Source organism: Oreochromis niloticus, linkage group LG14, assembly GCF_001858045.2.
Source record: "Oreochromis niloticus isolate F11D_XX linkage group LG14, O_niloticus_UMD_NMBU, whole genome shotgun sequence".
In the NCBI taxonomy this organism is placed as follows: domain Eukaryota; kingdom Metazoa; phylum Chordata; class Actinopteri; order Cichliformes; family Cichlidae; genus Oreochromis; species Oreochromis niloticus.
Window position 1 is genome coordinate 32,654,329 of NC_031979.2, and position 23,772 is coordinate 32,678,100.

At 39.6% G+C, this 23,772-nt stretch overlaps 1 protein-coding gene across 9 annotated transcripts in view; it reads left to right on the forward strand.

Annotated features, from left to right (window-relative positions):
* Positions 1–23,772, forward strand: part of nectin1b (nectin cell adhesion molecule 1b) — a 151,141-nt gene that overhangs the window by 61,062 nt on the left and 66,307 nt on the right. Inside the window, exon 6 of one of the 9 annotated variants that reach the window (XM_005455087.4) lies at positions 9,518–13,593. The exons of the other annotated variants lie outside the window; for them this stretch is intronic. Coding sequence (XP_005455144.1) covers positions 9,518–10,020 — 503 coding nt within the window. The 3' untranslated portion in view covers positions 10,021–13,593. Of the gene's footprint in view, positions 1–9,517; positions 13,594–23,772 lie in introns of those variants that run through there. 9 annotated transcript variants of the gene reach the window in all.

The following is a 23,772-nucleotide window of genomic DNA, read 5'->3' on the forward strand; positions in this document are numbered from 1 at the left end:
AATCCTTCTCAGCAGCCTTTAACTGTCTAATAGGAATGTCACTCAAGCAGTCACCCCTGTAAAATATTGCAGCTGAGAAAGCCACAGGAATAATGCGGTTAAACCTCAAAGATCCTCCCCAACTTAAGAGAGACAGAATCAGTCTTTCATTAAGATAATCAGCTTTTCCACCATCAGACTCTGTTTTTGTGCTCGGAACAAATCAATGCTGCCATCTTAAATTTCTTCCTAGTGCTTAATAAGTTCTGATGAATGGCTGTTTTGCGAGGATGGCCTTACAATTATGTCATTATCACCCCTGAGAAAGGATATGTGTGGTTTTATTCTTGGCAGCGCACAGTTTTGTGACATGTGGGAAAATTAGCTTCAGTGAGGGGGAAGTGCATTTGTTTACTCATTTTAACCTTGACTCACCCACACACCAGCACTCGTCTTTGAGAGATAGGGGCCAGAGTGAGTCAAAGACGTTGCATTATTCCAGCCATATTAGCAGGATCAGCTATGAATGATGATATCAGATCAGCTAGGGGTCAGCTAGTATGTGAACCTTTGGATGATTCCCCTTACAGCTTAGCAGCGCTAACTTTCATCCTCCTTTGTCAGAGCTGTGGCAGAGAGCTGCTTTAGAGAGCAGAGGTGCAGTCAGCTTTGCCACAGGGCTTTACCAGTTGGGTTAAACTGGATGGAGTGAGAGCGTTCTCATCAATTTAGCAAGAAAGCGTGAGGATGGATCCTTCTGTAAGCACAGTCAACCGGTGCCAACATCTGTTCACGCTTCCCTGAACACGCAATAGTTGGCTGCCGTGTGAGAAAATGAAGTTTAGAAAGAAGAGGTGGAGGAGAAATCCTAGTCACGTGCCAAAATTATGTGAATAAAATATATATATATAGTTAGAGATGCATAGGTAATACATTCATGTCACTGAAGGAGAAATTTGAGTTCGTCTGTCTGATTTTTAAAATTTATTTCCAGCCAGACAGCATCGGGGATGTGAAAGAGGAAGAGAGGGCATGAAACTGTTTACAGGACTTTATGTAACAGCCTGTGTCAACTTCTAGCGTTCACTGGTTGTCACTTCTTCTATCCTTCTAGTCCTACAACACTATAATGTGCAAAGACAGTAACACACAGTGAGAGTGAGAGAAGGTGACATTGATTTAAGAAAAAAAAGGCCTATGTGGATTTTTATTTACATTATTTCTTCACCGGAAGCAAATGAGGTTATTGTCAGGAGAATTCAGTATGCCTATACAATGATTGTGAATGCTTAGCTGCCAGGTTGGCAGGAAAGCAGCAGCGGGTAGTGGGAAATAGCACAGGGAGCTTCCTCAGCATAAATTTAAATTACTGACAAGAAGATGCTATCTGAGCTGAAATTAGATCTTTTAATTGCCTTAAATATTATCACAACTTGAACTGGTTGTGAAACACACCCTTAAAAATTTACCTAGCTTTACTAGACTAGATTTTTGCAAGATATTTTTTCTAAAATTTGATCTCTCAATTTTTTTTTCCCCGCATAGGAAATTAGCAGCTCAGGATTTAACATCTGGATTTAAAAAACAAGAAAAGAAAGAAAGAAAAAGATTTAAAAATTTTAATCACTCCTATTGAATTAAAAGTCTAAAACTTTATTGATTCTTCACTATTATATTCCAGTTTGCATTACTGAAAGAGTCTTTGTAACAAAATGTACCAAAAATAATCTTGAACTCACTTCAGTGACTTTGGGAAGATTTCAGCCTGCATGTCTATTATTTAAATGACTTCCTGGTCCTCCGCATAACAGTAAATTCCAGTAGATGATGTAGTTTATTTTTATCAGCTGTGAAACAGACGTGGCAGTCAGTCCATCGCTGCAGGATCTGTTGGTTTTCTCAACGTGATAATGCGGCGATTGGTCGGTGTAATAAAACTTGCGAGACTACGGCAAGAACATCCTTGAATAAAACAAGTAACGCACCATATATTACTGACATCTAACAGCAGTGCCGCTACGTGCAGCCATTTGTCTCTTTCTTTTCTCTGACAGAGACAAGAGACATTATGATGTCAGCTTTGCAAAGGCTCCTCTAGCTATGTGAAATTTGTTTGTCTTCGCCTGTCATGGTGGAGTCTGTCTCAATCTGTGCGCTATAGCACATTGCGCTTCTCACGTCGCCGCCTGCATTATTCATAGATTCAAAGGCCACATGTGTATATCCTGTATATTATTACACTGTCACTTCAAGCAGATGCAGGTTAAGGGAGCATTTTCAGGATCTTGGTCTTCTGCTCCCTTTGCTAGCTTGTTATCACCCTTGAACTTCCTGCTTCTGCAAACCTAGAAGGGTTTCAGTGTGCAGGCTGATAGAGTGACTTCTAGCCCCCACGTTCTCACTACGGGGAGGGGGGTTGCTCTTTGCTCAGATCCTGCCAAGATCACACCTCATTATCCAAATGAGACATTAGCATGGCCCGTTCCCTCGCTTGCACAGCATAGGCTGCCCCATAAAGTCTCTTCTGTGTTGTGCTGTGCCAGGGGAAAGCACCGAGGGGGAAGATATTGTGGCTGCAGCTCATTTTGCATAAAATGGAGGAGGGAAGTGCTCACTGTGTAAAAAGAGTCGTTTTTTTATGTTTGGAGAAGAAGAGATAACCCGGCTGGAGATGTGAAATGCAAATGTCACCAGGGGAGAGCATGTGAGAGCAGAGCAGCTGAGATCGTAGTGATTTATCTTAACATTTGTTTCTGCATGGCTTGCTGTTTCTGCTCTCCGGAGGATATGCAGAGGAGAGGGATGTGGCAGACAGATGGAGCAGGGGGATTGGCTGAGCCCCTTCGGCCCAGCTCACCTCCTCTGTCCTCCTCCTCCCTGTCCACCCGTGTGGTGTTGGATCTGTCACGCCTCCCTGAGAGCCTGATGAAGTAGGTCAGACGCTGTCCCGGGGTCTGACCACTGGCTCCAAAGCTGCTGCTGCTGTTGGTGATGCTTTGTGGTGATTCACTCATTACGCTCGAAAATAACAACAGGGAGAGAAAATAAAAGGGGGGGCAGAGAAAAAGCACAGGGTAGGATGGTGTGGTAAACAAACAGCTCGCTGACCTCTTGCTGACTTAATACGTGCTAACATGCAGATTTGTTTGCTGCATGTCTGCTGACCCAATAACTCAACTGCACAGCACTTTGACTAAGCACTGCAGCCGCAGATGCAAATGCATTAATAATGTTACCTGCGTAAACATGATTTTTTAGAAGAGTTGCATTGGCATTTAGATGCTGGTGTAAATATTCATTGCTCATTAAGGGTGCATTAAAAATGATTATTACCCCGTAGCGCAAAATGACGGATATTATACTTGCAAGAGGACCAGCTTGCTTTCTGAAATGTTCTGGAGCGCCAGTATTTTCCTGTACTTTCAAATGCGACCTTCATGTCGGATTACTGTTATAATAGTCATAACAATGGCGGCTTTGTTTATTTCAACTACAAATAACCATATATGAAAGCAGAGAGTCGGTGGTGTGAATTCTTGGTCTCAGTCAGAGATGACACGCTGTTTCTGCCGAGAGGAGATGAAAACAAGAAACAGTTGCTGTTTTTCTGACTCGATGGTCCTGCAAGTTGCTGCATGTTCACACATTCAGGCTACAGATGATGTCACCCGTGTTTTGATTCCAGTAGTTTCACAGCATTGTCTCCTCCAGCATATCCCATCCTTCTAACCCACTGGTTTTATGACAGGGAATTGGATTTGAATTTGTGGGAAGCTTTTAATGGCACAACTGAGGTGAGCTTGTGTCTCCGAAGTCAGTGGAAGCAAAAACGATCTATGGTGACAAACGGGAAGAAATGGCAGCTATTGGGAGGGAATATCTGATAGGCTGAAAAAGAGATTTGCCCCAGCCGCAACTTTCAAAGCAGCATGTTAAATTCCTGTCAGTGATGAGCTTTTATTCGTCGTGGCAGCATTACATTTCCACGACTTCAAAACCACTGGCAAATTCAGACAAGGGAGGTAATGAGGATCTGTTAAATCAGTGAATTAATGTGTCTTCTCTGATTGTCCCCTACCTCACTCACTCACTCACTCCCTCACTCGCTCATTATGCCATTCTTTATTTTGTGTTGTCACTCCCCAACCTCTTAAGGCGTTTGCTCAATCTTTTTCCTTGTTGCCACTCCTCAGCTTCTTAGAGTAGCCCTCTATGTTCCTTTCATCTTTTGTTGTCATCTGCTTGTTCCTCATTTAGTCATATTAAAACACCACTCCCAGCGCCACTCTTTGAAAATCCTCTCTCATTTTCCCAGTCTCTTTCATAACCTTGTCCAAGTGATTGCGCTAAGTCTCAGGAATGTTTTTACCTGTCTCTCCTCCTTTTTTTTTCATGTGCAGACATGACTGGAGCACACCCAGTAACAGTATCTGCAGGACGGAGTTGTGAAACAGTTTCTCTCACTTTAAAGCCCCCTCTGCTTTCTACAGTCATTTCCTGCACTATCTCTGAGCATCTGCTGCTTCTACATCGAAATGCAAACCCCTGCTCAGAATATATGTTGTTTTCTGAAGCCACAAATCATTTTTATTACAAAATATATATGCATGTATATTATATATACACAGCATTTATTCGTTTTTTCTGAAGTCTCACTTGTGTTTTGCACAAATGACTCAGATGAGAAGCACTCATTGCGTTGTGAAGAAAACATATTGTGTCACTTGGATATTTGGAGGTAGTAAATCATCCACTTGATCATGTCAGATGTGAGGGTTCAGAGTGGTATGAATAACCCAATACGAAATGGCATTGTTGCACAGTTTGAGTAGCTGCAAGATTTCCTGTTATTTTTTTCCCCTGTATAAATCTGTCATGCCTCTGGATTGAATTATAGTCTTTCACAGCACATCCTTCCACCTATTAATCTCAATACTACATTTTATTCGTTGCAACTAAAAGTTCCCCCACTATCTGCATTTTTCCTCACGGGTGTTAATAGACATTGCCTCTTACAGCGTGGAACAGTATCACGGCCATTGTTGTGCTGCTGAGGTCTTTTTTATCTGTCCATTGGCAGGTAATGCCGGCAGCGAAGGCGTGCTAGTGAAACGCCTCCTCATTTTTCTGTGCTGTCAAACACCTACATAACCCAGCCATTCATTTCATTTATTTTTTTGATTATATAAGGTGATTAGCTTGCACCCTAGCTGCTCTAATTTAACATAAATTCACAGAGTCCGTGAACTAGACAAAGCTGCCGTGCTGGAGATATGTTCACGTATGCACACGGCTGGTGGTGTGATTTTCCAGAGGGATAAGCACAGAGAGGAAATGCGCTGGGTAACACGGTGAGAGCAGACAGTCCTCTTTGCCAACACGGCGTTTTAAGTTGCAAAATAGAAGCAGTGTTCCTGTACTGCACTCAGTGATCTGATGAGCAATTTCTGGTCTTTCTGAGTTTCTCTCTCTCCTCTTAAAGTGCCCCAAACACAGAGCCGAAGCTATCTAAAAACATCAGTAGTCCTCCTTCCATTGCCGCTCCAGTAAAACAACTTAATACCTCCTTTCGAAAACGCCATTTGTTGTTTTTGGTACAGCAGCTTGCAAAGCTTCCTCCAGGCTGGATACACCAGCCTAAAACCCACAAAAAATACCTGGAGGTTTACAACCTCTTTCATGTCTGTCCTTTTTTTTTTTTTTTTTTAAATGAACACTTGTACACTTATTAGTGTTGACATTCACATTCGGCAAATACGAGTGTCAAGAGGTAGCTTCGCTTGATCCTTTATAGGAATGAAGATGGCAGAGATCACCTTTGAAGGTTCACTGCACCATCTTTCACTGCCGCTATTCTGCAATTTAAATGCTCTGTCCTTATGTTTTTCACCTCTTTAAATGATGGTAAATATGGAGTCTTGGCAACCTTTGAAATGCAGTACAATAATCTCCCTAATTAAGATTGAATAAGGGGACTGATGAGAGCAAAATCAGATCCTAGTTACAGACGAGGGCAGTGAAGGGTAGAGGAGAGGATTACAGGAGAATATTTTTCCTTTTCTCTTTGCCCCTTCAATCCTCTGGATTTTCACCCGTCTTTGGACTTGGTGGGAGGATGTGTTCTCTAGCAGGGGTGACCTGGCTCTGCTCTCTCATTGATGTGTGTAATGAAGGCCTGTGTCTGAATAATCCCATTAGGTGGTCAGATTAAAACCTGAGCTGATATTTGAGACTGTGCCCGGCACGGCTATAGAAATTGGAGAGCTTTGCTGTCGGCCCTTGGAGAAAGGGTCCAGATGAAGAGCGGCTACGGAGAGCGACCGTGTTTGGGAGGTCTCGTCTATAGACTGATAAAGTGCTATTGTAATTAAAGCAGAGCGGAAGGCTTTAGTAGCTTCCTAACTTCACTCACTACCATCATTTTATACTTGAATTAGGTTTGAGATTCATCATTTCCAGTAAAGAGCATTTCTCACCATGTGTAATGGCTTTGATTCACCCGTTAAGGGCAATAATTTGAAAAAGATTTTCTGCTTAAGTGGGAAATTTGTCTTTTTTGTGTTGCTTGATGAGGATGGCTTAGATTTGCTGTTATTGCAGTGGTGTTCTGATTCACCTCTATCCGACTTACTGATTACGCGTGGGGATAATTTATCTCCAAGGAACATTTAGGATTGCTCAACGTAAACCTTCATTTTTGTTCAATTATGACCCATTACTTGTAAATGAGCTTCAAATTTCAGAAAGACACTTTGCCCATGCATATTTTCCCCACCCCTGTTAGATCAACACAGATACAATTCTGCTCTCGGTTGTTGCCTTTAAAACCTTTAATAATCGCCATGAATCATTTGTGTGCATGTTGTAGAGGCTACATCTGAAATTTAGTCGTAAAAATGTCATAAAATAAGAAACGCATCCTTTTTCTTTTCGAATACAGCTAACGTATTTAGTGTTATCAGTGTGTGTTACATTATCATGTGCCTAATGGGCGTGTAATTAAGCAGTAAGACTGGAAAGACAGCATCAGAAGGAAATGAAAAAACAGCATGTATTGCACCTATATTGCTTTTCCCTGCCTTTTTTCAGACTTTACATACAAGTCTCTGGTTTGCTCCGCGTGAACAGGAAGCTCCTTCCTTTGTTTCTCACAGTCTCGTATTCCCTTTTTCCAGGCCTTTCCCACACCATTTGTTTAGTAGATGGTGTAACTGTGTTGTATCCCCCTACCTTTCTGTTGAGGATTCAGTGTTCACCATTGAAGTTAAATGTGCTTCTGCTCTGCCGGTTTACCTAAGCACTACCTATGCGCCTCAAGGCTTTGATCACATTTCAGATAAAAAGTCTCTCTTGTCTGTGTGCTCTAAGGAGCTTTGCACAGTTTGTAGTTTCAAGTGAAGATGCACACATAAGGGACAGCACTTTCATGTTAGTTTTACTGTATGCAGCACCCACACTTGACTCAAAAGTAGCCCTTTTGTTTTGTGTGTGTTTTTTCTTTCCTGTATGTATGCTGTGCGCTCTCTAAGGCTACGTTCACACTGCAGGCGAAAGCGCATCAAATTCGACTTTCCTGACCCTGTGCGACCCATATCCGATCGTGGTATGACAGTTTGAACAGCACAAATTCAATATTTTCAAATCCGATCTGGGTCACTTTCATATGTGGTACTGAATCCGATGCATATCCGATGTTTTAGAAAGCGACTGCTGTTTGAACGGTCGTGTCACATTAAATCCGTCTTTTACGCCACTGACACAAGACAGACGCCAATTATCAGCGCCGGAGAAGACATCGTGAACACTTCCAGGCCAGCCAGTGTAGATGTTAGTGAAACTGTTGGGAAGAAACCTGAACATTTTATTTGTACTGTATAATCTGCAGATTCTGACAGAAATCTGCAACTATCCTTTGAAGCACCGCTCCTCTCTAAAACAGCAATAAGGATAATTATTAGGCCATATGTAAATAACAAAATAACTTTATAACTTAAAGCAAAATTGGGAAACGTAAAGTCCGAAACAAGTCTTTATATTAAGGGCCATCAGTCAAACAATACTGTTTGGTCTGGGTCTAAACAGAGCGCTTTGTGTGTGACGTCGTCTTTTGCGCATGCGGGCCGCTTTGAGCGTTCACACTAGAGCGTGTTTGCTGTCGCATTTTATTTGTAGTGTGAACAAGCAGACAAAAAAATCGGAATTGAGCATTAAGACCTGCAGTGTGAACGTAGCCTAAATGTTGGACTGAACATAGTGTCTCATTTTAGTGATGCTATGGACATGGCAGTTGTGAATTTGAATTTTGAATGTCAGTGTAGAGTCAACATATTCCTTTGGCTTTTGCAAGGTGAAATCCCAGCCTTCATACTCTAGCATCTTTGTCATTATCTCTCACAGGCCATTAGTCATATTCGCTCTGTTCTAGATTGGAGAACACCGAGGCTTATGATAATCTTCTCTCTTTTCTCCTCTCTCTGTAGTCAATAATATATATTTTTCATGGAGACATATGCTATTTTTTGCCGTGTGCTCCTCTGCTTGAATGGAAGAGCTTCGTGTTTATCAGCTCTCTAAGTGCATCATGGCTGTGTATGCTTGGCTGCTGATAATCATCTCTGGCAGTGCTCTTTCATTTCATTACCACGATGCTGGTGATCAAAATGTCTTGTTTTAATTATTTATGCTGGACTGTACTGCAGTATATCGTTGAATATGTTTACTTTGACTTGTAAGTAAAACTTGTTAACTGAAAAGCCATATCAATTATAAACCCATCTCCAAAATGTTAGGATGCTGTTTAAAGTGAAAATAAAAACAGAATGATTTGCAAGTAGCGCAGTGCCTATGTTCATCAGAAACAGTACAATACCAATGTGCTGGGGACAGGTCTGGACCGCAGATAAGCCAGTAGACTCCTTACAGAGACATGTCTTAAAAAGACAAACCCTGGTTGCCTTTCTGCTGTTTAACTCAAAGAATAAGATTCTTAAAAATGAGCAGACATTTTCAACATTTGAAATGTTGTATTTGTACCACTTTCAATTGAATATAGGCTTTAAATCACTTGCAAATCATTTCATTCTCTTTTCATTTTACACAGCATCCCAGCTTCTCTGGAAATGGGGTTGTAATTCCTTCACTGTTTGCCTATTAAATTGTTTAATTTTCCTCCGCCTTCTAATCAGAGAAGAAATGATGGTTAATGCATGCTGACAAAGCTTCATTTACTTTAATGTCTTCAGTCATTTTACTCTTTGATGGTGTTGTGTGGTGGACTGGCTGTTTATTTCATTATTTCCGCGTCTAAAGCTGCATGTGGCTGTAGCTGAGCTTTTACGATATGTCACTAAAGACTACTATTGGGCTGGGAGGGGGTGTTGTCGTGGGGCCAGGGGTCCTTCCCTTTCCCCTTTGCTTTTCCGTCCTTGTCTCCCTTACTCCATCTTTCCTAAAAAAAAAAAAATCTGCACCTGCACAAACGCACCTCTTCCCACCAGAGCACTGACACACTCCCTTCCATCTGTGTTTTCCTACCCAGAAACCCCTGTCCGCAGCCACGATGACACCACACATGTCCCACAGGAGCAACACAATGCAGGTGTCGCCATCGGGGGTGCTGTGGGGGGTGTTGCCCTCTTGGGTCTGGCGGCCATACTGCTCTTCATATTCCTGCGCCGCCGCCAGCGCACCTTCAAGGGAGACTACAGCACCAAGAAACATGTGTTTGGAAATGGGTACAGCAAGGCTGGTGGGCTGCCTACCCACCCCCCCATCCCTAAGAACTTGCAGTACCCGGACGACTCGGACGAAGAGAAGAAACCCGCCCAGATTGGTACCACTGGAGGGTTTGAGGCAGGCGACCGTGATTTCGATGCTGAATCAGACCTGAAGAGGCCCTATTTCACTGTGGATGAAGGAGAGAGCCGAGATTACGATGAGCGGACTCTGGCTTTCCAGTATGAGCCTGAATCTGAAATAGCCGATGATATGATCTCTCAAACCGATGGTTCTGTCATTTCTAAGAAAGAATGGTATGTGTAGTGGCATGCAACAACCAAACCAAACAACCCTTTGTCCCCCACCTCCATTCCACCTCACCCTTCACCTCCATCACGACCCCCGCCCTCCCATTTATCAAACTGCACTATCATAGTCCCTCTTTTGGTCACCCTAATATCCCGCCCCCCTTCACATCTGACCCCATCCAACTAATCTCAACTAGAAAATCAAGTGTCTATTTAAAGTGCTAGCAACATCAACTTCTCAGCATTGGTATCAGTACCATCAGGTGAATGGGCAAAGAGTACAAACTAAGGTATGTAGATGGACACACTGTTGCTGACATACAAGGTCGGTGTGGTGATTGGTCGATTAATCCTGGTGTATTCTTCATTTCGTGTATTTTTTCATATTATAAATGTGTTAAATGTATAAAAAGAGACAGCAGGTTGAGGTTTTGCTGAGCACATTTGTGAAAGTCCTACACTGGATGTTCAGTTTGTTTTCTTTTTCTTTTTACATTAGCATTGCAGTTTTGTTATTGTTTTTATAAATGTCTTTTTGTATGATTTTTAAGTGACCAGAGAACTGAGAGTTAAGTGTCTAACATAATTACAGGTGGAGTTCTACGTGTGTGTAGTTTTGTGGTCAAATGTTTCAGAGAAATTGGGGGAAAAAAATGGGATACATACTGTTTCTCAGTGGGGTTAGCGTTACTAATTTTTATATATTCGCAGCATTAAAACGCATATGTTAATGCTGTTTTCCAAAGGTGTGGCTAGCATTTCTTGACCCCCTGTGTTTATGTGCTCGACTTGTTTCTTTACCGAGAGGAAGTCAGTCTACTGAGCCATATGGACATGGCAGTAACATATAAATATCCAGTATGCGCTATTTTTTTTTATTAATTTCAAGCGTTAGTGCCCTTATTGTTGAAGCAGTATAGCCGAGGAGAGAAGGGCTGCAATTGTATCATACAAAACAATTTCTACTTTTCAGTGGTGCATCAGTCATGTCCAAAAGACATTTGGTGAGTTTCACAGGGAAATCTTCAAAAATGCTCTGAAATGTCATGATTGTCATTTGACTTGAACAGTTTGACCTGTGTACACAATCTCGAAATCTTACCACTGTAATGAAATGTCTGTCTTTTGCATTTAGCTGTCATAATTATATTTTTTTCTGACCCTCTTTTTTTTCTTTTCAATGGATGTCAGTCAAAAGTGTCTGAGGAGTTTTCCTGTAACGACTCTGTCTCTCTTTATAATTGTGACTTTACTGAATAGTTGGCTTACATCAACAGCATTTTCTATGAGGAGTCATCCATGGACACAAAGGACACAAATAGGAGAAACTGATGTTTTCATTTCAGTCTGAAGAGAAAACATGCTAACAAGTAAAGGGAATTTAAAATATGGTGGCCCTTCTGAAGTCACCTGCTGCTTTCATGATGCTTTTGTTCATTTTCTTTTGCTTTTTAAGTGACTTTCCAGAGTTTTTAAGGTGATTTTAAAATTATGAAGAGTTGCTTCCTTAATTTTGGCATCTCAGTCTGCTAATGGGGAATCAATGACTCTGTCTGCAGGCTCTCTATATACTATATCTATATATATGTTTTTAAAATCACCGCTAACAAGTGCCAGTGGATGCTAGCATAGCTAATGACTTGTTTCTCTCCTCAGCACAGAGGCTCATTACACAATCAGCAAAATGTATTTGCTTCAAAAAAAAAGCGCAATGTGAAAAATTGGTTATAATGGAAGCATTGGAGGAAATCTATCAATGTAAACGACATATCTGACTGGCTCTGAACAATATAAATACTGTATTAAGCCTTATTTTATGCATGTTTTGTGTGTGGGAGTGGAAGTGCATATGTTGCTATTTTTTTCCTATCAGTTCCAGTGTGCTTATCCTCATTTGCAGCTCAGAAGACTACACTTTGTCAGTGTCGTCAGTATTGACAGAGGTATGAGTTCCTAGGTACACAGTACCCAGCAACAATTTTGCAGTTAACACAAAAAAAGTGTAAAGTATATATAAATATATATAGAATAATAAAAATGAAAAAATAACATCTCTGTGAGAGCAGTTCCCTCTGCTCGAGATGTGAATGTTTTACAGTCCACGCTTGTCTACTGTATGTTTTTAGATGAGCATGTTAATCATGAACCTCAAACTATATTGTATTTTCAAAACAAATCAGCATCACAGTATGGGGAATTGTTTTTTTTTTAAGTCTGTTTGTCTCAATTTAGTTAGTCAGCCTTATTTTCTAAAGCCTTACTTCTTTTCTGTTAAGTGCATCTACTATACAGTGAATGGAGGTGGGGGACAAAGGGTACGAGGTCTGCCACTGAAGGTTTCAGAGGGGGAAGCTCATTGACAGCAGTGGGGTTGCTACTTTCAATATTCTGAAGCAAAATACAGTTTTATAGTCTTTACTTTATTGTTCACCTGCAGATGGAGTGCTTTGCTGTAACTTTTGAACTTCACACAGTTTGCATCACAGCATAATAGACACAAACATATCAAAAGCATCCTTTGTTCATGCATTCAGTGCCTGTCAAAGTTAGGAGGCATGGGGTAGTCTAAACAGTTACTGCGCCACCATTCAAGCTATTCATACCCAGAATAATATCGTGGATATTATTAAACTACAATGCAGACCGCAAACCTGTTAAATATAAGACAGCTTATGGTCGCTTGCTTACAGTGAATATTACAGCAGGCATAGAGGAGCTTTAGCAAGGTACAAACAAGGTGTGTATACTTGATCTTTAAATCAGCTAATTCCGCACTTTTTCCTCTCAATACTGGAGAGTTGAACACCTGAAGAGATCTAACCTTTGCAACCTGGTTGCACGTTGCTGAATTTTCTGAGCACAACATTTGAAACGCTGGTCCAGTTAAGAGAAATTCAACTTGCACTTGCAAACATCACCCCCTTTTAAAGCACAAATTTAAGGTTTCATCTGACATTTAACATCAGTTATGTAACCACTGCCACACTTGCTTGTCAGATATGTTGGCATTAGAAAGCCTTTTATTTTGGGGTCAACAGTCTGTATAGTTGTATATGTAAACATTGTCTTCATGTCGTTGGGGTTTTTTGAGTTTCTATTTTGTAATACTGACTGTAATTTCATTCCATCCTAATCTCTCTTTTTTTTGTATGTTTCAGTATGTTTCAACATTCCACTGTAAATAATGTACATAAGGTTGAGATTATAGTTGGGATTTATTTCGGGACAGCCGTGTAGGGACCCTGTCATGTAAAATATGCCTATTTTGACCACAAACATGGAGACTCGATGATGGATAGATGATGTTGATGCATAGCTTATTTCCAAAGTCCCACCTAAAAATGCTCCTCTAGTACATTTTTTTAATATGCCAGTAGTGGCTTCACTGTTGGGGGTAATGCATACAGTCTGTCGATGTAATGTTATTAAAAGAAAGTCAAAAGAGAGAAATTGTCTGTATGCAGCCATGTGAATGTATATTTCTGAGGGTGATACAAATACAAAAAAAAAAAATCTATTGTTCAATTGTGATGACCCAGTGAAGTAACTTGTATTTGTTTTCAGCATTAAATGAGTTCAATAGTCAAAAGCGTTCTGTCCCAGTTCACTGATTGGATAGATGTGTGTTATCTGATTGAATATGGTTTATGTCTGCAGCACATTTCTTATCGCTGTGTATTGATTTTGGTAATTGCAGCTTTTTCCCCAGTCGGTTCGACCAGTAATTTATCCTTGTCACCTCATGCCGGTGCTTATTTGGACATTTTTTTTTACTTATTATTATTATTATTATTTTCTTGTGAGCCTTAAATGTAAGACATGATACGTTTGTTCTGTAAATAAATAAGAATACAAATAAATGAAATTTAACAAACATAGACCTTGTTAGTACAATATTTAACAGTTTCAAAAAGCACAAATAGTGTCCAGGCTATAGCAGGACAGTTCTCTTTGTACCTTATCGATCTGTTCAGTCATCGCTGTAGTTTACTGTATTTTTTTAACCTTATGAGACAAAGATGACAGATTCAAAGCGTTTTTCAAAGCTCCAGCTTCCATATGTGAGTTACTTTAGTATAATGTATGTCTTCATTTTATGTGAAGTTAACACAAGACAGATAAAAGGATACAGTATATAATAAGAGTCTTTGATGGTTATAACAGTAGTTTTTGGTATTTTTTCTACTTTAATTGGAGAGCAAAAACTGTCAGGCAGATGTTGATTTTGAGTTCAGTGCTTAATGAAGCTACAGTGATATGATGAGAGAGGCCCAGTGTAGAGGCAGACAGATCTGTCTCAGACTGTGGGACTCAAGTGCAGACATCTGCATCGTGCACATTAAGAACAGCCCAGAGTTTGCAGCTGTTGCCATCCATTTGCTAAAAGAGCCCTTTGTAGCCCAAGGGGCTTTGATGGCACATAGGCTTTTAACATGCATGGCCGTCTAGTTTTTTCTCCTCCTAATAGAGCCAGGAGTGGAATTCTACAGCATATCCTCTATCAAAGTACTTTTTGGATGAAATATGGCTAGATTCCTGTTCTAAAGTATGTTCCTCCTGGGTCATAAATTCAAAAGCGAGTTTGTTAAAGTGTCTTTTACAGTGTGTGATGTCACTCCATTTAACATGGTGTGCAATAAGAGAATACAGATTACTCTAACATATTATGAATGAGAAAATTGAAAAACAATCTGACCGTGCCTGTCATTATTTATGTTTCATTATGTCAATAAATCAACTTCCGAAGTGCTTTATATTCAAATTTGAAGAAATCTTCAGTACTTCAACACGGAGTTTTCATACATTTTTTGTGGTGAATCGCATACCAATTCGATTTAGATTTTTCTTTAGACGTCTGTTAAATTTTGTAGGCCACAACTGTTCGCTAAATTCTGGTTTTAACCCAACCATCTGTGAGTTGTTGAGCTGCCAACAAGCCAGAAAAATAAATAAATAAATAAAAATATCAGTCTTAACGAGTTCAGGAAAGCACACAGACAGCCTACGCCACGAGTCATTAAACTACAGTAATTAAATAGTTAATGATCATAGTGTATATTAATAAGCAATCCTTTGGGACAGCTTCAGGAGGAGAGTGTAGTCAATCAGTGAGGTGGCTTTTAGCAGCACTAGTTTCTTCCTTTAAGGCTACTTTGTGCACATATTTGCATACTGAAACAGGGAAAATAATATCTGATTTTGTCTCATTTAGATTTATATTGATTGGACTCAGCTGTGCAAGTCACATTATGAAATGTTTGTAATTGTTATGAAAATAAAAACAGATGACCATAACTGTGTCACAGACTGTTACAGTGTCTTAGTTCCACAGTTTAGGCATCACTCTTTCTAATACTGCGTTCTTATTTTAAATAAAATGTATTTTTATTTGCACTTGTGCTATCCCAACTTGATGGGTACACTTTGAACTTATATTGCAGTGATCCATAATAAAATGTATAACTCTGAGGGGCACGTGTGCTCTCATAATAAATATTCTGCAAGTATTTAAACACATTCCTCAAAATTATACCATCTACCAACATACAGCGTTCTACCTTTAATCAACAATGCCATCTCAGTTTTGTTTTTACATTTACACAAATGGCCTCAGAAGTTAATGTTCTGTAGATGTGTTAAAAGATAAAATACTTCATTTTTGGAAAATGATAAGATAATATGCTGATATTTCAGATCTTACAGCTTTGCTGGTGGCACTCTGAGAATGCACTTATTAATATCAGCTCTGAGTCCTTGTTAACATGTGTAGAATGACATAACCTGCCAACAAAGGTGCTTCTCAAGTAGTAGTGATATTACTTGCAATTGATTTCTTAACACTTTCTGAACAATCATTTTTAACATTTTATCATGATTATATCAGGAATGTAATTTGCAATACGAAGTTATGGGAAGCCTAAACTTAGTCTCAGAATAATTAAATCTGAGACTTTGTTTAAAGTTGTCTAACAAATAAGTATGTAATTTAAATTTGCTAATTTTTAAAATGTAATTAAATAACCCAAGCTGCAATGGTGGCAATATACTTGTTTGTTGTTCAGCAGAACAGTGTCTGCTATGTTGGCTGATATACTTTATTTACATTTGGAAAAAAAGTTGGGCTGATTTTAACTCCATCAGTGTTGTACTAGAAATCTCTCAAGTTCAAGGACGATAAAACATAATGCGATTCAGTTATATATAATTTGTGTGTAAACAAAATTAAAAATAGTTACTACAAATAGTTTTTTAATTTAGCAGAACTTGAAATGTTTATCAGTGGGTAAACAATTAACATTGCTTACCCAGAAAGATCAAGTTATTCTTAGTACTGTGTACTTGCAATAAATAAGTTGCCCCCCCCCACCCTTTTTTTTTTTTTGAGGCAACGAGTTTGCATCATTTTTTTTTAAGTTCTGGGAACTAATTAGATTTTACAGCATGATAGGAATGTAGTAATCACATATAAACTGAAGCACTGGACATAGATTTTGGTTTTCTTATGATGGCACCAAATACAAAAACATATTTTATCTGAGGACACTAATAACTGTGCCAGTCTTCATGGCACTTAATCCAGTAGTTCTTATGTGATGATTTTGTCCAACAGACAGAAAGGAGGACATCCAAAAGTACTGTTCTTAAGATACACACAATGAACTTTTAGGCAAACACCTTAGAATATGTTATCTCATGCATTCTTGGTCACGCCAGTGTGACTATGTTCAAATGCTCATCCATTCAAGTCTTCTTTTGCTCTTAGTCTTTCTCAGTAGTACAAATTAACTAGAAATATTTGGAGCTATTGTATGATACACAGTTACAAGGTACGATCAAAAAGTTGCCAGTTAAAAAAAATAAAAAATACTCAGCAGATTTTCCCTTTTCTGCTATTTTTGCATTTTAGCATTAACTTCTCAAACTGGCTCAACTTTCATGCTGGGGATCATTGGTGGTGATGAGAGCTGTGTCTTTGGCTAAAACCCAGCAGTTTTCAGTAGAAGAGTCCACAGTTTCCAAGCCCATAGATAACGTGCCAAGTTGGGAGCAGGACCAATAGCTTGCTCTTTTTTTTTGTTACATTTATGAGGTTGTACACTGTAAACTTGTACCAGTGGGTGCGACTGTCAACACTGTAGCATTCTGAGGTCTCTAAAGGAGCATTTCAGCAGAAACAGACTAAACTGTGATGCGGGCACATGATGAAAAGCTGGACTTCTCTTGCCGCGTCAACACAATCAGCACCTGCCCCACTCGCCAGATTTGCCTCCCTGTGAGATCCTCCACTTCCCCGAAATGAAATCAAGTTGAAGAGTCAGAATTTTGACAAAGTGGAAATCCAGTGTGCATCACAGATGCATAAGGGACATGTGAACAATCTAAAATAGCAGCCACCCAGACATGCAAAAGAACATGATATTAAACGAGAGACAGCCAAAATAAAATTAGGAGGGTTTTTTGTTTTTTAACTGCAGATTTCTGGGACTTTTTAATTACACCTTGTACATCTGACATGTGCTGTTACATAATTTTAATAGAAACCTGCCAGGCAATTTAGATGGTACATCAATTTATCCCATAATATAATATAAGACCCAGAGGCGCCTCATACCACCAGGCAAGGCAGGTAACCGTGTGGGCCCCGGGCGAATAGGGGCCCCCTGAGGGATAACAAACTTTAAACTGCAGCAGTGGCAATGCGCAAAGTTTGACGTGAAAGTCAGAGAGACCTCCCCAACGGGGATCCACCTAACTCCTCTAACTCCCACTGCAAGTGGTGTTTATGATTCTGTTTAAACAAACCAAATGACTGACTGTCAATCAATGAAAATGAAGAAGAGTTGTCCTTCTGCGAGAGAAAAAAGAAGGAAGAGCAAAGAGCAAGATGGTGGTGAGTCGAGCAGAATTTAATAATGATTAAATATAGTTATTATGAAAATAACTAAATGGTGCTAGACTGTAATGTAACCATCATCACATTATTTCCTTTGCTTATGTTGATATTTTACATTAGTTAAGTTAGCTGCCAGAGCAGCCTGGTGTGGCCATGATCACATAATGTGCCATGTTCTGTTTTTTGGCATTTCAGTCCAGTCAAGAAAAAAAAATCACTTAGTTGATATTATTATAAAGCTATAAGAGACTGGTGTGGTCTAAATAGATTTTAGTTGCTATGCTTTTATTTCAGAGGAAGGATATGAAGGTTTTTGTTTGTTTGTTTTTCACAATTAGATCGCTCATTTTTTTGTAGCCTAGACAGTATAGTATGCCTAGTAGTATGCATCAGTTACAACATAATAAATATACTGCAGGCAAATACAGCTATTATTAAATAAACATATTTCTAATGTCAGTTAAATTTGGATGTCTGCAGTAGCTCTTTTTTTGAGTTTGTCCATTTAAGTGGAATAGCGTTTTTGGCAGGCCCATTACTGTCATCATATGATCCACTATTTTCACCTTTTAACCAGTTATTTATAACAAAATGTCAGATTGATTTTCATGCCAAAAACAACTACAGCTCCATGAGAAAAATCAGCATATACCGCTGATATTTTCTCATTCCCTTGTGGTATTTTCATTGGTCATATGATCAAAAGTGTCCTAAGATGACTCGCGTCATCCCGTACTCCATTTCTGCATTTTGACTTTCAGTTCCCTGTTTATGTCTCCTCAGATTTCATCTCTCAGGCAACAAGTGGTGCGACCAAAGTTGACATATGTTTCCCTTGGAGCTCGATCCAATGCGAAGGCACAAAATTTGGAGACATAAACCTGCCATGACCAAACTGGGAAAATGAACTATGAGAAAGGCACATTCAAATCTCACGCTGTTCTTTCCATTCCCCAGATCCGCTCTTAACAATGAGCTGTTTTGTGCTGCACTGCTGCAGCTGACTGTATGATCACACTAAAACAAGCACTATTGTAAATGACTATTGTTTCTAAAACACTAACACTGACACCTGGCTCAGTGTTCCTGTCATGTTTAGAGCTGATATGGTGTTTGCCATCCATTTAGGTCTTTCTCAATGCCTCTGTTTGTGTTTACAAAAAAATATATATTGTTTATGAATATATAAACATGGAGTGAGGCTGCTGCTCAAAATAAGCAATGAAGTGATTCATCTTTGTTGATCCTTCCATTGTTTGTTGTTGTTATCTTTTGGCTTTTTTTCTGTTTCATGGTGTGCATCACTGTCCTTGCGAACCTCTAGTTTCTTGTGAAATGTGTACACTACCTCGTGCCTCCTTTAATGCAAATGAAGTCTTGAACTGTATCCTGTCAACTCAGAGGGAAGCATTTCCACCGGAGAACATAAATCCTGCCATTGCAGCTCACAAGCTGGACTGACCAGCCGCTGGACTCGTTCAGAAACAATGACATCATTCTTCCCCCACCTCCCCCGCAGCCAAAGGCACCGCTGCTGGGACTTAACTCAGGTCCCATTGGTGTTTTAGCTCCAGGTTCTCCACTGGGATGCACCATCCCTGGAAACTTAAAATAAGAGTGCAAGCAGCTTTAAACCCTTCAGTCCTGAAAAATGAATCAAAGGCTGCTAAAACAAAGCTCCTCGGATTATAATCCAGTGGGAATCATAACCGCCAGCACATATTGCCCTCTGTAACCTGACACAAATTACTGACTTCACAACCACAGGCAGCTCTACATTTCAACAAAGCCACCTCATCTTGTATTTAGTGTAACCAAACATTCAATGTTTTCACAGAAGATTTCTACAAAAGTGAAACTATGAAAATACTCAGAAGATTCCACTAGAAATGGTTCCACAATAGAGGTTGACTTTTCATCAAAAAGCATTTAGCAAATGTTTGAGTGTGTTATTCAAAATAATAAAAAATATCCATGAGAAATGAACAGCACACATTCGTATTTCATCAGTTTTGTGCTAAAGAGCTGGTCGATGCGTTGGGCTTCTCCCGTGGAGCTTTCAGATTCGACCACATCAAAACAGTGAAATAAGTCATAAATCACAAAAGTAAAGCATGCAAGACATGATTGATCATCTATAAATAGAAAGGAATAACAACCAAAAATGATGTGTTCCCAAATGAAGCATTTATGTTGTATTTCAATGAATAACACGCCATTATTTATTTCTTTTATTTGTTTGCGGTCTCTCTCAGAGGTCAAGAGTTTTGCAATCATACAGTGGAATTGTTACTGCATTGTCAAATGTAATTTCCATTGTGCTGAATGTTTTCTGATATTGTTTGCAAAGTTTTGTTTTTGTTTGGTAGAACATGTTTCACGTATAATCTGATCAATTTAGCATGCAGTTTACACCCCACTGATGGACAGAACAAGTAAATTCTATTTCCAGAAAATGTGAAATGATAATGAATTGGCAATTATTTGGATTAACCCAGGATCAATCTGCTGAAATTATTATTGCCTATTATTTTGTAAATGAGATGGCTCATAACAAACTGCTTGGATCCTATGAATACATTTGTTGGCACCTTGAGGGATGTCTGCACTAGCTACTGGAGACACACACACACACCAGCCCTGCTTTGACACCCTCCCATTTTCAGAGCCAGTCATGGCGTGAGCAGCTCTGCTATCCAGCTGCGCATTAGCGTTCTCCAATTAAACTCAGCCATCCCAGAGCAGAACGAAAGGCCTAAACCCTCTGGTGAGAAAAGTGCTGACAACCCTCATCTACAAAGTCCTGCTGGGAATACTTTGTCCCTGTGACCATTTACCCAGTGTCATAGAAGTGGCGTGTGTGAGTGTCTGTGTGTGGGTTTAGGAGAGCCAGAGAGGAAGTTCGTGTGCATACCCTTCACCCCTTTGTTGACCAGTGCTTTTTTCTGCGCTCAGCCTGAGTGACTTTAGACACACAATAACAAATTAAAGTTTGTGCGCATGACCACTAATTCTTGATTTAGTGAGAAAATATGTCCTATTTCCTGTGCTTTTGAAGTTGCACTGATCAGTATTTTTATTTTTTATTTTTTTGCATGCAAGTCTTGTCAAGAGCTTAAATTTAAAAAAAAAAAAGTTTAAATATAAATCCCTGGAGGAGCTGGACGACTAGCATCCTCCTTAAAAGATGGGGCGTGGCAGCAGAAACAGAGAGCTAGCTTATACACTTGAGGCCAGTGAATATAGGCACAATGATCCCCAGTTATACTGAAGTACAAGTCCAGAACGTTCCTTCATCGGTGATGCCAACAAAGGATGATTTTTGGTCTTAATTTTGTATGAAAACAAACAAACAAACACGAAAAACATTTTAGTTTTTTTTACTTTTTAATTTTTTCTTAATTATGTTTTTGGATAAAATTCTACATCATTTACCATCCAGATTATTTAATTACACAGATGGATTTCTGATTAAATGCACTATTTGCAATTATTATTATTAAAAATCAATGTAGCTTGATATACCTCACCCCCCCCCTTTTTCTTTTTACCACCAGCCCAGTGGCAGGCTCATTTTACTAGCACTATTTAAATGACTAATGCTAAAGAGACAAAATTCTAATGGTTTTGGAAAGAAGAGATGATGAGCTTTATGAGGATACTGACGTATCACAGTAGCACAAAGCATTCACAAGGTACTGCACGCTGAACACTGGCAGAGAAATTAGCTCTGTTAGATTCTACCATGTAAAATTTAAACGGGTATCAAAAAATGATGGTATCATTTTATCATCATACCATTCCACTTACCGTAACCATTTTGGGCTAAAGAGAAAATTCAAATGGTTTCATAAAGATGAAAATTATTTTGTAATTTTACAGCCAAAATTACAAAATATCTCCAGGCGTGCTGTGTGATACTTGGGTAATAAAGGGTACATTTGTCATTATTATTAGTTAAAAACTCTAATTTTTATAGCTAACATCAAGAAATCATACATATCCCCATGCTGTTGAAAACTAGGACACTGTATTATTTTTCCAATACCAGCATTTTCTCTTCAGCAGCAGAGCTGACAGGTCTTGCCACATTCGGCTTTGACATGTATCTATGAAAATTATCCTCCTGTTAAATCCAGTTCTTAGCCAGTGTCCTTGGTGATCATCGAGCATGAATCTGCTGCTCTCGCTGGGAAAGAAAACGCATCACAGGATGAGTCAAATTTCTCTCAGCATCATTATGTCAGTTGAAATTAAAATTTCTCTGTCTCCCAGACATTAGGCATGCCATGAAATGAACCTTCACCTGTTAAAAATCACTGAACCCACTGACTGTAGGGAGAGCTCTATAGTCAACATTCGGAATGATTCATCAACCCGGTTACCACAGAGTTTCAGCATCTGACAAATGGGACAAATGGGGTAAATTAAGAACCCAGTGTCTCCAACCTCCACCCTCTCTTCCCTGACTATTGACTCTCACAGCTTTATCAGTGTACATTAGTGTCAGTGCCAGTCTACATTTAGACTAACTGTGCCAGAGGAGGCAGGCCATCAGCACATACAGCCATGTCTGTCGTCATGCAGAGCCAATGACCCTTTGTCAGAAACAATCCTCATCAGCAGAGCTATCAAGCCAAGCCTGTACTGTCCAGTGTTTGAGCTCTGAGACTGTCCTCCAATTGTGAAAAAACAAATCTTGAGGTTAGTATACAGATTTAAACCACAAAACTGCACAAGTTAGGAGTTTCATGTCTAAATGCGCCAGCTTCATCAGCACAATTCACGGAACTGTGCCCCCGGCATGAAGTTGGTACAAAATTGACCGATGTCCAAATTGAACTCGGTGTTTGGGGAGAAACATTCTCCAACAACAAGGAAGAAAATTAATCACAACTAAAGAACATAATTAACAGCAGAAAATGGAAAAAACCGGAGCCATCAGTGCTTGATGTCTCGCCTCAGTTTTCTTACTTTTACTTTTGGTGTTCTTTATTGTACGGCAGCGCGCAATTCTGTGTGCACTTCACACAATATCTCACTTTTGATGTTTGCAAAACTCAAATTCTTACCTCTGGGTGACAATGTTCCTGCTGCAGCCTAAAGCTCCACAAAATGTGGAGTGTGCCAATTAAAATGTAGATGTGATTAGTTGTTAAAAGAGCAGCAGTTTTTAGAATAGATTTTTTTCTCCTTTTTACTGCTAAAAAGAGACAGACACAGTAAGATGTGAAGGCAGTGGAGAAAAAGAAGCTGTGGGATCTGATTGCATGCCAGCAGGGACATAAGCAGGTAGCTGCAGCACAGACTGACTTAACCACTCAATTATCTTTAGGCACCAGAGGTCATCAGAGAATATTTAATGGAGTCCAAAGTTCTACATCCTACACTGCTTTGGGTCTTCATGAATCTGTAGCTGTGGATTTGTGGGCCTTGACCCCTAAACTGTGATCTTTGAAGGCTCTAAATTACTGCTAACGAAAATAAGTCCCCTAATCTGCCACAAATACCCATGTGGAGCCAGCCATTGATTAGATTACAGTGCTATTTGCAACTTCATGTTTAAGACGCTGATCCATGCAAAAATGCAAACAAACTAACTGATCCTAAAGCAGAGCCAGTCACAACAAATTGCTCTGATGTTTAGTGGCCGGTTGCCATGACGAGTCACAACCAGTTAGTTGCCTCAGGAGAATTGGCTTTCTTCAGCAGCACGTTTCAATACCCAAACCTGAGGTCAGTCACTGAGTCCACATTAGTAAAGCTGGTATTTCTTTCTTTTGTCAGTTTGTCAATGGTGTTTTATTTCCTGAGAAGGGCTGGATCTAAATACAAAAAGGCGAGCTAAAAGTTTGATTTCTGCTTAAATCGTCA